The sequence below is a fragment of the Bacillus rossius genome, chromosome 18, assembly GCF_032445375.1.
Source record: "Bacillus rossius redtenbacheri isolate Brsri chromosome 18, Brsri_v3, whole genome shotgun sequence".
Taxonomy (NCBI): Eukaryota; Metazoa; Arthropoda; class Insecta; order Phasmatodea; family Bacillidae; genus Bacillus; species Bacillus rossius.
The window spans coordinates 10,591,220-10,606,060 of record NC_086345.1 but is presented as its reverse complement, the minus strand read 5'-3'; the positions used below and the strand labels follow the sequence as shown (position 1 = coordinate 10,606,060).

Genomic DNA, 14,841 nt, shown 5'->3' with positions numbered 1-14,841 from the left:
ATTTGCTTTTCTTAATTTTATTGTATTCTAAAAATGTTTTCTTTGCGTAAAATTTGTTTATATTTGTAAAAATCATTAAATAATATTTTTCAACTATATAAAATGCGCGATTCTGGTTGACATCATTATAAATATTTTCGTCTAAATCATCTAAAACATAGTCAAGAATTTATAATGTTGGTCTTTCTTTACTTCTTTTTCCTTAAAATTATATGATAATTGTTGCTGTTGTATTTATGTAATTATTTTTAATTTTGTATTAATATAAATACTACTGCACAGTTTTCATGTAGTGGTCTATTATGCAATACATTTTCTATATATGTCTATGGGAGAATGTGGTGTAAACTGTAAAATCCTTTCTGCTGTTTGTTTGTTTTGTGAAATTATTACATTTTCTTAATCGTAATGAATAAGTTTTTCTGTCAGTTGTACAGAAATTATTCTTCTGAATCTGGTGGCATTAAATATTTAGGATTTTCGTACTATCCAAGGTATATATTAAAATTAAAGCTACTGGCAAAGTAATTTTTTTTTCTGTAAACATAAAACGAAAAACCCACATAATTTTTTTATAGTGTAGATAAATTTTACTAATCAACCCCTGAATGCATTTGTTCAAGGTCCGACTTTTATCTTCAATCTCTTTCTCATTCTTTCCCCCTCTCCTTTTTCCCTTCTCATAATCTCATTCGTTTTTCATTTTTACGTCTTTTTAACAGCGAATGCCCAAACAGTTTTCTGAAAAATAAAGGTAAATATGTAGAGTAGCGGTATTTGCGAAAAAAAAATGCTAAAAATCCGAAATTACTTTTATTATATGCCCTTTCACTTCCTCTTTTCATTAAAACCGGCGGAGAAAAGAAATTCCAAATACTTTAGGAGATATCGAATTTTTTAATTTTCATCACAATACCTGTGTATTCATGCGGCGATCTCAATTGTTTCTTGTTTATGAGTATCTATTATTATTTTTTTTATTGGAGAATTTTGTTACGTGACAGTTCCGTGTTTGGCCAGTATTCTACTAAACCAATACGTGATTATTTATTCATTTATTGTAGCGCAAGTAATAAGTAAAAAAACAATTACGTGAGTTCCTACTGTTCTTCCTTTGTCCCGGTTTGTTTGGTCAGGTCTGTTACATTATAAATAGTTTAAAACTAAACAGCCATTAAAATTAATTCACATTATTTTTAATGTCCGCTTAGTTTGAAAGTATTTATAATGTAACTGACCTGACCTAATCGACCATTTTAGTTCTTTCTGTTCATCCTTTGTCCTGGTTTTTTTGGTCAGGTCAGTTACATTATAAATATTTTAAAACTAAACAGCCATTAAAATTAATTCACATTATTTTTAATGTCCGTTTAGTTTGAAAGTATTAATAATGTAACTGACCTGACCTAATCGACCATTTTAATTAATTACGCATTCACGAACACACGGCAAAATAACAATAAATGCGACGGTCAAATGATTGCACAGGTATAGTATTGAAAAATTAAAAAATTCAATATCTCCTCAAGTATTTGGAATTTCTTATCTCTGCCGGTTTTAATGAAAAGAGGAAGTGAAAGAGCATATAATAAAAGTAATTTCAGATTTTTAGCAATTTTTTTGTTCGCAAATACCGCTACTCTACATGTTCAAAATTAAAAAATTCGATATCTCCTAAAGTATTTGGAATTTCTTATCTCCACCGGTTTTAATGAAAAGAGGAAGTGAAAGAGCATATAATAAAAGTAATTTCAGCAACATAAGTTTTTCAGCCAACTGCGCATCTTCGTCTTGTTCCTCTAAATAGTGAAGCAACATTTTTAAGTGCAATTGATTATTTGCCATTTTAGATTATTTGTGACATAAGTAGTGGCAATAAATAAAACTGTGTAGTGTGTAGAAAATCTATTAATTGGGCTATCCTTTACGAACCCTCGGTAAATCGTAACATTAACATACAATACATTTCAGTGATGTAAACATAAAAGTGCTCGGTACTTACTTCGTAACAAGGATACAGTACATACTGTATGTACTCAGAGACTTCATTAGACATTAAAAAAGCACAACTCTTTAAATTTAGAACTTTCTGAAAAAAATCACTTGCTTTTGCTTCTTACTTCGGAAACGTATTTTCTTAATTCTTGATTGAATTTCCGCAACATAAGTTTTTCAGCCAACTATACATTGTTGTCTTGTTCCTCTAAATAGTGAAGCAGTCCGACGATGTGTTGCAAAGCCGCTTCGTGAGTCATCTGCGCCTTCGCACTGAGCTCGTCTGTGGCGTTTTACTGTATACTGCACACCATACACTCGTCAGAGAGAGTTCAAATTTGCTCACTTGTAATAAAATACAGATTTACATATGTGCTGTATTTTTTCGTAGCACCGCGGATCATCCGCCCGCGGATAATAGGGAGTTTACTGTAGCTCTAATATATGTAATGTACCTTTCTCATTTGTTGTACAATTTGACTGTTACATGCAAATCCACACTTATTTTACATTTTGAATCATTGTTGAAGTACAGTACTGACTCCTAGTTTGGTGAACTGTAAAGCTAGAGTTGATGTCATTGCATTTGTCCGTTTGGCAGGTTCCCCGATCGACCAGACCCTCCGTACAGAGCGGAGAAGCTGTTGATGGTCGAACGGATCCGCCCTGTGAAGGGCAACCCGTACTGGGACAAGGACCTGTTGAAGAAGCTGAAGCTGGACGGCAAGGTTGGTGCCCCTGGCCTTCTCCCGCCTCTCCGCTCCGTGGGCATCCGGCCGCAGAGCACGCTGGGTCTTGCCGTGTCGTCCGGTCACAGTCCGACTGTGCCAGTACATATCCACTTTAGCTTATGGGACATTTATAACAGTTTTATTGTTTGCCAGGTGTTTAATTAATGTAGTGTTATTTCATTTGATTAAAATTGGTTAAGACTTGTGTCCAATATCTGCTCTCAAAGTGTACACGTCAACTGGAGTCGAACGTTTGAGAATCTTCCCTATTACTTGCATAAAAATACAAAAGCTGTTCGTAATGGGGCATGTGTAAATCTGTATTCTACCTGCTCAACTCGAATATACTGAGCCTGTTTTATATTTTATAAATTAACAACTGTGATCATAAAAAAAAAAATTGAATCAGGTATTTGCAAAAGGTACCAAGTCCACTTTTTGAGCAAATTCATGATATACGAGATTCCCAATCTCCAAAGTGTTCTCTTTGCTGTCAGCAAGAAAAGGAACCAAGTTCTGTATAAGAAATCGATAAACGGACTAGTAAATATATGTGGAACTTGCAAAAGGTACCAAGTCCTGGACTTGGTACCTTTCGTTAAAGATATCAATCTCTGGACTTGGTATCTTTTGTTAATGAACATGGGCAGGGCATTATAATAAAAGGTGTTGTTGAAGTATATGAACAGCTACAGGGGTTGGTTAATCATACATTTCATCTCCAGCTCCCAGGACTGTTGAGACACACTGTAATGCCTACAAACAAAGCTTACAGAAATGGAACTGTACCAATTAAAAAAACAAAACTTGATGACATTCACAAGTGTTTGCGGTACATTACAGTTCATGATGAAGCTCTCACAGACATGCTCATGTATGCCACAAGTCATAGGCGTGCGCAGGACTTCATTATTGGTGGTGCCAGATTACACAACATCCCTGTCATTCACGTACCCCGAACCTAAAGCGGGGGGTCCGGAAAAATTAGGATTTGAAAGCGCAAAATGGTGCTATTTAAAGTGTTTCCGAACAAAAACATTAAATATACAGATGTAAAAATTTTAACATTTTTTATGACAAATTATGGCTTTGAACGTTATAATCACCAGGAAAACTACTAAACTATTTACAGTTTTAAGCAAAATATTAAAATATTAAAATTAAAATAAGTAAAATATTAAAATAATAAAAATACACAAATAAGAGTGGGCAAAAGTTTTAACTTTTGGAATACAACAAAAATGTTTAGTCGGCGACTGCATATAAGTCATCGAGCCTATCCTTGTAACTAACTAAACTCTCTCTCTTTTTTTAAATAAACCCTGGCGGACGGCGGCTATTATTCCGTGTGCGCCTGCCGAGTGGAGTGAACAGTGGACACCGAGCGCGCATTCTATGTAATTCGAGGAGAACTATGAGAAGTATTTACATTTCAGAAGTTTCGTAGCCACGGCCCGCGTGTACAACACAAGTAATTGCAACTGGCTTGTTTCCGTGTGTATAGTTGGTTCGATTGATAATTGATATACTGATAGTGTTATGAGCACATATCTGTAACTCGACACGATTGGAAAACATATTTTGTTTTTTGGAAATAATACGGGTTTTTGTAAGTATGTATTATTTCTGCTTGTAAAAAATAAAATAACGTTAACCCTAATGGTGGTGCCAAGGCACCTGTGGCACCTACCGTGCGCACGCCTATGCCACAAGTGCATTATTTTGTTTATGACTTACATTTTTTTTTTGAAGGATCTGTTTTCATGTTGTTTGTAGTTATTTCAATAGCATTGTGGGGAAACTTAACTTAGGCCCCACTTCTATGGAGATAAACATACATGTAACACGTTGGGCTGTGTTAAACTGTGTAGAAAAAAAATTGATATTACTTATGTGGCTCTCCGATGGTATGTGCTGATATTATGTAGGCCACAGTTAGGTGTTAATTAAATAGGTACAAACATACATAGATATACACTAGGATAAATGAAATTATAAATAACATAACACAACACTCTCAAATAAAATATGTAATTATTTATTGCAAATGAAAAATGGATTCAAAGTTTACCCTTATTAATTACATTTATTTAATTACTAATTATATTCAAAAACCTAACTGGTACTTGGCATCATATATCACAAATAAATTTCAATTACCAGGAGTTATGGTGCGCACATTTAAGTTTTAACAAATGTCTTTATTCTGGTTCGTCGAAACTACACAGTTTTAATATATGTTTTTAGGGATCTTAAATTAAATTTACCTCGGCTAGTAAGGTTAGAAATGTCGTCGGTAGAGCTCAGAGTCTCTCAATCTGTCGGACCTCTGAGTCGATGTAATAGTGTGTAAAACGGTTAAATTTGTATCAAAATATTATTAAAATCGTAGATGATGTCAAATTACTTCAAAAAATCAATGTTTGCATTTGATTCTGACGGCGATGTGACGGGAAACGGGAGTTACGTGGCGAGTGCATAAGTGGAGGAAACAAATTCTTGGCACTTTTATTTACTCACGTTTTACACTTAGGGATGCAAACGATACATCGATGTTTTGAAAACATCAATGTATCGTTCATGAAACATCGATGTTAGCATCGATGTTTTGAAGAGCGATACATCGCCGATGCATCGACGAAAAAGCCCAAAAACATCGACATCGTTCATCATTAAAATTGCCATAGTTTCTAATAATATTTTGATCATTTCATGAATATTTATTGAATATATAAAAAAAACATTACGATACGACATTTAGTTTTTAAGATACAATTTTTTTAACTGTCTATACTTACTATAAAAACCTACATTTTTAAGTAGGTAGGTATCATAAATGTTGTAAATACTGAACTATTTGGTTGATTTCAGTATAAATTTTTTCCAGTACTTTAAGATGTGTAAAATCATTTGAAAAAATTAATATTGTTAAAAAAAATTTTTTACATAAGAATTTTCTTTAAAATTTTGAAATATATAGGGAAAAAGCAGTGAGACTTTATGGACAATTTCATAGCTTGTTGTACATACAAGCTATTGATTGGTACTGATACGGTCTCGCTAGCTCTATCGAGAAAATTAATGTTACATTTTAAACCTGCACATACACTTCATGCTTTTTCCCCTTTTTTTTTTTAATTAAAAATAAATTGTGTAAAAAAATAGTTATTTTTAAATGATTTTGGACTTCTTAAAATACTGGGAAAAAAATATAAGGATACCAACCAAAATGGTTTAGTATTTACTTAATTTTATTTAACTTAAAAATGTAAGTTTTATAAGTATCGAAAATTAAAAAAAAAGTTTCTTGAAAACTAAATGTCGTATCGCAATGTTTTTTTTTGGATAAATAGATCTCTCATGATCTGTACTATTTACAATATATTCATGAAATGATAACTAAAAACATAAAACACAAGGGTAATTTTATTTTAAGTAAGCCTGTGTCTTAAGGGTGTATGACCCGTTCCAGGTCATGATTTTAGATTTATATTAATCACTGATCAACTTTTAGACATTTTCAATCGTTTAACTTTCACGAAATGAAAAATATATATAGTTGCATACTTTTTGCATAATTAGCTGCCAAAGTTACATTTTTAACCTTTTTGGGTTGTACAAATAACGAGAATTTAATTTATTGCAGAACTGAAACTTTTTAGGATTAACTGCAATGCCACTGGCTACTTCAAGAAATGGTTTGCTTTATTGGTGTGGTATGTGCAAAAAGAGTGAATTTGGGGGGGGGGGGGGGGGGGGCCATGAATCCATTCATGCCCCGGGTGCCAGAGACTCTAGTTGCGGCCCTGCGGGCACACACACGGTGCGCAGAGCTTCAGGAAAAACCGTGATTTGAAAACTACTCAAGATATCCGAGTGGGGTCTGTTTACAAAAAGAATTTAAGTGTTCGCTGAATACCGAAAGGTACTTTTGAATTCGGATTAAGTTTTTAAAATGTGTTGTTTTTAGTAGAGTGAAAATGGCTAAAAGGCGTGTTTTCGGAGTAATTTTTAGGGATAAAACAACCGATACAGAATCTTGAAACCACTTAAGGGCAGTGCAGTACACCTTTATCTTCATTTTTCGGCCATATAATGTTACAGTCACCGGTCAGTTCTCTCAGTTATCCTGTGACGACGAGAAGACTGCCCGCCAGTCCATAGGAGACACCGCGCTAGAAGCACCAGCGAGCGTCGGGCTTATCATCCCGCCTCACTGACACACATAAACCCCGAACAGACGGCCAGATTTACATACATTTACATTATGGACATGCCCTTTAATGTTTACCTTTACTTCTGCTAATGTTGTGAAGTTGTAGTCATTTAAGTTTGTCCACAACTCTTTGAAGTTTACTGAGAGCTGGTCAAGTAGTTCATGCGAATTTTTAAGTTTTTGGTAGCAGAATTTGCTTTTAATACATGTTTTTGTTCTGCACGAGACACGACTGTAAATAGGTTGTGGATATTGTGGTCAGGAATCAGTAGTAGGTATGGTTTTTGGCTACATACTATAGTTTAAATCATTTTGGCATGTTTTTCCTGATATTTAAAAAACATCGGTTAAAACATCGATGTATCGGTTGTCAGAACGATGTTTTTTGACATCGATGCTTTTTCGTTTGAACATCGATGTTCGTGATATCGATGTTTTTAAGAGCGATGTTGCATCCCTATTTACACTCCTAGGTTATTTATCTGTTTAGATAAATCCTAATTTAGTATCTTGACTCCCTAAAGATACATAATTTTCATCCTCTATCCGGGATGCCTACTGCTAAATAGCTAAATCGTAGGATTTATTATCGCCGACGTCACGAAGTTACAGCTCTCTTAGCTGTCCATTATAGAACTCTCCCTAGCTTCTTAAATAAAGCCAGTTAACTTAACTTTCAAATGGCGGCCCGTGATTGGCCGAAAACCAAAATCAGTTACATAATTTCCTTAATAAAACGTGAAATCCGCACGCAACAATAGCGCGGATTACAAAATTTCACGTAAAATTTAAATAAAAAAATATTAAAATAATAATTTATCTTACAAAATAACGGCGTTAAATTTACCGTTTACCGTCTTAAAGTTCATTTAGTCCTTAGAGGGGTATCAACAATACATAAAAGGTTTGTTTGACTCGAGGTCTCTTTTTGACCTGTCAACTCTCGGGTGCGCCCTTGTCAGGAAGCAACATGGCGGATGGTCGTTTTACTCGCGGGGGCAAGTTGCTCTCAGGTCACTCAGGTCATGCTCTCGATGCTCCTCCTCTCGAGGAAGAGTTGCGAGGGCAAGTCGTCTGCTGGTTGTTTTGGCGCGACTTTGACGATGGAGTCAATATGTTATCAAGCTACATTTGTAGATGACGGTAATATTTTAATAGATGACGACATTGAAGCGGAAAAACATTACAATATAACTTATTTGGCGTCCTTTATTTAACAATCAAAAGATTTGCAATAGTTTCCTAGAACAGGTTAGCTTATGCATACCACAGGCGGTTTAAAGTCAAAAAGCAATATTTATATATTTTTTTTTTTACCTTCAAGCTCTCTCATAATTTGTAGTCCAATATATGGTAAATCAATAGCTACTTCAACTTCAGATGAATCTTCATTTTCAAACAAATTTCTCATCACGATGTCTGCTATATTTTCCGCCATCATTATTTTACAACAAATCACGTTTTCTTCGTGTATTAAAAGTTACCGACTCTTTTTGCCCTCAGGTCAACTCGCTCCCAACTCTTTCAACTCCCAAGGAGCACGAGAGACCTCTAGTCAAACAAACCTACTTTCAAATAGTTCAGAAAAATCCATAGAGTCACTTTCTCATAGATATACATAAAAATAAATTACCGTTTCGGAAAATAAATAAAATATTAGACATAGAGCAAACAAAATAAACAAATCATAAATAATAATAATTAATCTGTCAAAACAAATAACATGTTGCAGTACAGCATGTACTAAGGTTCCACTGATCTATACCAATGACACTATGCATTCTCAGATGTGTAAATTTAACACTTAACATTTCTTTATGGGTAAATGGTATCAGGTGGTGGTGTTGTAAAATATGTTTTTGTGTTTCATATTAATTTTTGCATTATAATATACCAATACTGTACTATTATCTAACCAAAACATGTTTTATGTGCCATTGTTTGAATGAATGATACTTCATTTGCAAAAGGTACCAAGTCCACTAACTTTATTGATTTTTAAAATATTTCAGACAAAAGTGTATATATGTGAATTACGTTTAAAATCATCACACACCCACTAAACTTTCAATTGATCCATTACTGAACACCTGTTTCATTACCAGGTCGACAATAATATGTTTTCTGTTGTTTCCCAACAATCTACTTACTTGGAATTGGTACCTTTTGCAAATTCCTGATTCAATTGTGGTTTTTAATGTAATATATGTGTTTAGCAAATAGTGTAAATAAGCCTGTGACAGAATGTGTTGGCTCATGCGCGAGTTTTTCCAACAGGGCAAGGCAGTGACGATCTTGAAGAACATACCCGAGAGCAATGCCCGTCTGTGGAAGATCAAGCACCTGGTGAGGATCACCCCGATCACGTGCCCGCACGGCTTGCCCGAAGAAGGCGACTACAGCGGGACCTACCTCAAAGAAGACGGGCAGTTCGTGGTGAGCCGTCGCCTGAAAGTCGACCCCGCGAGAGTCGAAGCGACGGACAAGTTCCTCAGTGACGGCAATAAAATGGACGGTGCCACTCTGAAAAAGCAGTTGCGCCTCAAATGGCTCAATCCATTCAATTGAATTTAATATTTCAAATAAAATTTTATTTATATCTTACTAATAAGAAACCTTAAATATTAGTGAGTTTCAGTGCAGGTCAGAATGTACAGTTTAGAAAATATCTTAAAATTTAACTTGCATATGTGTTTCTGTAAATTTATTTATTGACTTTGAGAATAAAAAAATGTGAATGATAAAGAGTTGATGCAGGCCAGCAAGAACTTTCAGAAAAATATAAGTTAATGTTGTAAGTTGTGGAAAGGATAATACCAATTTCTGCACTTGTAAGCTAGTCAGCCCATAACATCACACCCTCGGTATAGTATTGGACAGAGGCTGACAATAAACAGGGGCTATGTAGCTCGTATAGGCAGTTATGTAGTCCCTATTCTAATACCAGCCTCGAATAATGCACCAACTACTATGATATAGAGATATGCTTTGTCTTCGAGAGAAATGTGGTGTTTTCCATCAATCCAATAATTGTTATTTTACATATTTAAATTTTTAACATTTATAAAGCTATTTAATTTACTATATCAAAATTATCATCTTTGTTGTAGACATACAGTAGAATCCCGCCAATGTGACCCCCCTCTGATGCGTCCATTCCGTTTATACGACCGTTTTTTGAGAAACCGTAAAACATTTGAGCAGAGAAAGCCTAAATTTGAGTAAAATCGGCTGAAAAACAAGTCTGTTACACTTTGTTGGGCGCTATGTGTTCATGTTTATCTTGGTGAGCGCTGTACTCTAAGCAGGCAGGCATACAAAATACGGCTAAAAATAGATATCATACAAATTGGCCCGAATTCTCTGTTGCGACCATTCCGTTTATAAGTCCGTTTTTCCGGGAACCGTGAGGGGTCGCATCAGCGGGATTCTACTGTATATAAAACTTCAAAAGGCTGGTCACACTGTTGATTTTGTAGATGTTTAGAGTCTTGTGCATATTTATACTTTTGAGTATTTTGTTGTTTGGTAACTTGAAAATTCTAATTTAATTTATTTCAAAAATAAAATTAAAAAAATGGCAGGAAAAGATGTTGGGTGTGAGTTATAAACTAAAATTTCCCTGACATGAGAGACTATTGAGAAAATAACTATTTTTATAAGGGAAAAAATTAATGAAATTGCAGCTCTGCATGTCCGTATAATTAAATGTTTTTGACACATAGATACGTGATGTATTTTGACAAAAGGAAGACACTAAACATTTGCCACTAATACATTCGTTATAGGTATTTGTACACAGGATGCAGACACTACTAAATATTAAAAATGTTTCTTTTCTTAGATATTATTTGGTGATTATGTTTTCTGCCTATTGACTGTGGTATGTATTGAGACCTGCCACCCGCCCACCCACCATCCCCCCAAAAAAAAAAAAAAAAAGAGATATCCAGTAAGGTACTTTTGTCAACATGAAAGTGGTGTGTCTTATGTCTCTCTTCACTTACGCTGTGGTGGGTATTGAAGTTTGCTACTCATCTTCAAGCAGTAGTGACACGCCTCCCTTGCTAGCACCCTGTGTGATGCATATGCTCTGGAGCCCTCATTACTCACATCTCGAGTACCTGGTTGGAGTGTCCAAGGGTCTGCAACACCTGCACCGTTACTTGTTGCACCAATGGTTCGAGCTTATCGCCGTATTCTTAGGTACTGCTGTAGTTGCGTGAACATATCTGTCGGGAAACTTGCGCAAACAAAGCACTGATCACATACACACGCAGATGTGCATATGTAGTGTAAGGTTTGATGTAGCTTGGCTTCTGGGTTGTAGCTGCTCCTTGGAGAATAATTCACCGACGTTTCGGTCGACATTGCAGTCGCTATCATCAGGCAGCAATTACCTACTGAGATGTAGGCGCATCCTTGGAGAATAATTCACCTACTGAGTACGTAACTGCTCCCTGATGATGGTGACTGCAATGTCGACCGAAACGTCGGTGAATTATTCGCCAAGGACGCGGCTACAACCCAGAAGCCAAGCTACTTCAGACAATGGCTGTGAAAGCCTGCGAACATTATTAGTGTAAGGTTTGTTTACCAGTAGTGAAGGTACTGCAATGGTGCTGACACCTCGACAGGCCAAGATCTGGGCAGGCGTACTGAGTTGCCGCCAGCATCTTGATCAGCTAGCGAGTGACTGCTGTCAGGGTGCTGTGTGCTGACCTCAGTCGGCTGTGAAGCTCGGCACAGTGTTGCCAACACAAGCACTTTCCAACTCGGAAGAGGAAACTGCTTACCGCACAGTGGCGCCCACGTTTCCTGAACATTGAAACCGCAGGTCAAGCAACCCTGTAGTGACTGACAGCCTAATCTCTTCACATTGAGCAAGGTGGCGGTATTCTAAGGGACCAAGTTTCAAACCCCAGTTCGCCCACCCTGATTTTGGTTTTCCATGGTTTCCCAAGACTATTCTAGGCAAATGCTGGAGGGTTCTCTTCAGTAAGCCTTGGTCAATTTCTTTCCCCATTTCCCCGAACTGTATGGTTTGTGTTGTGTTAGCATCTCTAATGATCTCACCATCGAGTCGCTAAACCGGAGCACAAAAAAGTTGTACAGTAAATTATGAATTGACTAACTGAGGTTCCATATTATCCAACCCGACCTAAAGTGCCATAACTGGCAAAGATCTTTGAAGCATTTGCATGAAGACCTAGACAGTGATCTAACCGTTGTCAGACACACAAAGAAAGTTAAACTCAAAGATGCAATTTATTCTTTGGGCAAATCATGGAGTGACGTGATAGAATCTACATTGAATTAAAGCTATAAAAAATCACCCTGGAAAAATTATACCATTGGGCCAACAGAAAACCAAAATGATTATCTTATTCTATCCGTGTTATTTGAGATTTTGGTATTCAAATGTTCCAGCGGTCTACAATAACTTAGTTGATCCAGACGTTATATCCTTATTTAAAAATCCAACAGAGAAGTGTAACTTAACTCTTCCAGTTTTACACTTTTTTATTAATGGCTCATAGTCATATTTGTACTTGGTATTAAGAGATACAGTAATGTTTTTGTTGTGAGTCGACCATTCAAAGGCCTTAATTTGAAAGAATTCTTATTGAAAGAATTTTTAAACACAGACATTTTTGGGTCAGCAAGACTGTACCCCACAAAGTCTCTGCAGTACATGTGTGTTATGACGTTTCACGACAACGGCAGTCAGCCCTGAATGGTCGTCAAGTCTGCCGTACTGCCCTCCCAAGTACTCAGCTTTGAGAAAACCTCAACATGTCTGATGTCAAGAATACTTTTCTTTTGTTTAAGACATTATCTTTATCTGCACATTGCGTGCTTATATTAAAAAGTATGTCATGTTTGCACATAGAAAATATTTTTTTCAGAATAGTGGTAGGTTTGTTAATGATAGGGCAAAAACTATTCGATGGATATTGAATAGTAGCATTGTGGTATTGTCCTGATCCTGTTGTCGCCATTCTATGCATGTGAAACTCGCTGCAACTTGATCCTGTGGTTCTCCAGAGATCTTTAGGAATATAGCATAGCAGAGACTGGTTTCTAAATGACGGACTTAAATGTAAGTGCATTTTGGCTAGGGCCAAGACTGTTTTCTACCATAATTGGTTTTACATACCTCTGTAATTTGGGCATGTTTTACCCCACAATTTCCCAGGTCTTCGTAGCTCTCTCCAATATTGTTTTTTTAATATACTATATAACCCCCCCCCCCCCCCCCCCCCAAATGGGTATACTCGGAACCAATTTCAATATATTTATTTTAAATATATACTTGTAAGAACCACGTCTTTTGTCATTAGTCTGTTATCTTTATACAATTGCACAAAAAGATCTAATAGATGAAATAAATATAACTACAAACATACATCTAACGAAAAATGGACACATGAAATATGGACGTTTTGTAATTGTCTGCAAATTGTGGTTCGTACATATATTAGATAATATAAATAACTCATCAAAGAAAGGAAGTACCAGAAACTTTAATAATGTTGCCACAGATTGAAAGGGAAAAAAAGAAATTTCAAACAGCTATGAACATGTAATATTAGTACCTTTTAGTACAGAATTAATTTTTTCCAGTTAGAAAAATACTAGGAATAATCCTTTTATTCCACTCTTTTTAAACTATTCTACCAACGCAAATTACAGACCTTGAGTTTGGCAAGTTTAGCATATAAGCTACTTAATTCTAATCAACTGATGACACCTGGCTCTCTGACCCTTGTTGCGAATGGTTCCCTGTCGTGACGTGGGCGCCGGCTAGCCTAAAACTCAGTGAGTAAACGTGTTCTCACCGTGTGGCTTGGTACAGGGGGCCAGGACAACAGTGACTCCTCGAGCTGTCGGCTGCTCGAGACGCAATTTGGAAGGAAAACGTGCACAAATTGTTTGTAGTTTGGTTTATGTTGTTAAGGCACTGGCTGCGCGACAGCGCTAAGCAATGACCCACTTATGACTCTGTAGCAGCGAAGCGGCGAGCACCGCTCTGAGTCATCCGTTGCGGAGGAGAGATGAGCCAAGACAGAACCAAAAGTGCAATCAGGGTACCAGCCTTCACATTGGCCATCGCGAATGCCTCCACCCAGCAGGTGAAGACGTTGGTGACCACGACGATGAAGTGCCGGTCTCGGGACGTTTGACGATACGGTTGCATAATGTCCATGGCGACCATGTGGAAAGGGACCTGAAGCAGTTGTGGAACCGGCTGCTCTTCGCCATTGGGACAGTGGGACTTTCGCTGCTGACAGACCCGGCAGGCCCGAACGTAATGCCTCACGTCCGAGGCCATAGCTGGCCAGTGGAAAGCCCGCTTGACCTCCCTCAGTGTCTGCTCCGCGCCGAGATGACCGTCTTAACGTGTTGTCGTGGTAGCCGTTCCAAATGGGGGGTCTGACTGCTGGGGGTGAGTACGTCTGACGTCTACTGTTCCTGTGGGGCCCCTTACTCTGGAGCAGCCCCTCCCGACTGTGGTGATTTGGGACCAAACGGGTTCCACCGTCGGCTTGGCATGCACGCGCATCTGAGTCCCAGTTCTGCTCTTCGCACACCTGCGTGAGTAGCTCTGCTACTGTGGGTGGTTCACGGTCGTGAATGGCAGCTGGTGGCCCAGCAGCGTTTACAGTGGAGGCTCGGGACAGTCGCGGGCAGGCTCTGGCGTTAGAGATAGGAGATTCCCCCACCCCAGGTCTTCATGGGATTCGTTGTCCGGGTCCGGATGCCTCGACAGCTCATCAGCCAGCTGGTTCTCTCTTCCTGGCACATGCTCAATGGAAAAGGAGAACTCTGTGAGTATCATGGCCCAACGAGCAAACTTGGACTTCTGGCCCTGTGCTGAGTCAAGCCAGCGCAAGC

The 14,841-nt window shown here is 37.4% G+C and overlaps 1 protein-coding gene across 1 annotated transcript; it reads left to right on the top strand.

Moving 5' to 3' along the window:
- Window positions 1–316: 316 nt before the first annotated feature.
- On the top strand, window positions 317–10,785 carry LOC134541312 (large ribosomal subunit protein uL30m). Its single transcript, XM_063384686.1, has 3 exons — window positions 317–494; window positions 2,597–2,723; window positions 9,220–10,785. The coding sequence occupies exons 1-3, from the start codon at window positions 409–411 to the stop codon at window positions 9,508–9,510; spliced, it is 504 nt and encodes a 167-aa protein (XP_063240756.1). The 5' UTR covers window positions 317–408; the 3' UTR covers window positions 9,511–10,785.
- Window positions 10,786–14,841: the final 4,056 nt, after the last annotated feature.

Excerpts from the sequence above, each read along its gene's own strand:
- LOC134541312 (XM_063384686.1), top strand. The coding sequence starts at position 409 with ATGAATAAGTTTTTCTGTCAGTTGTACAGAAATTATTCTTCTGAATCT. Across the intron at positions 495-2,596 it reads GGATTTTCGTACTATCCAAG|GTTCCCCGATCGACCAGACC; the intron begins GTATATATTAAA and ends TCCGTTTGGCAG. Across the intron at positions 2,724-9,219 it reads AGCTGAAGCTGGACGGCAAG|GGCAAGGCAGTGACGATCTT; the intron begins GTTGGTGCCCCT and ends TTTTTCCAACAG.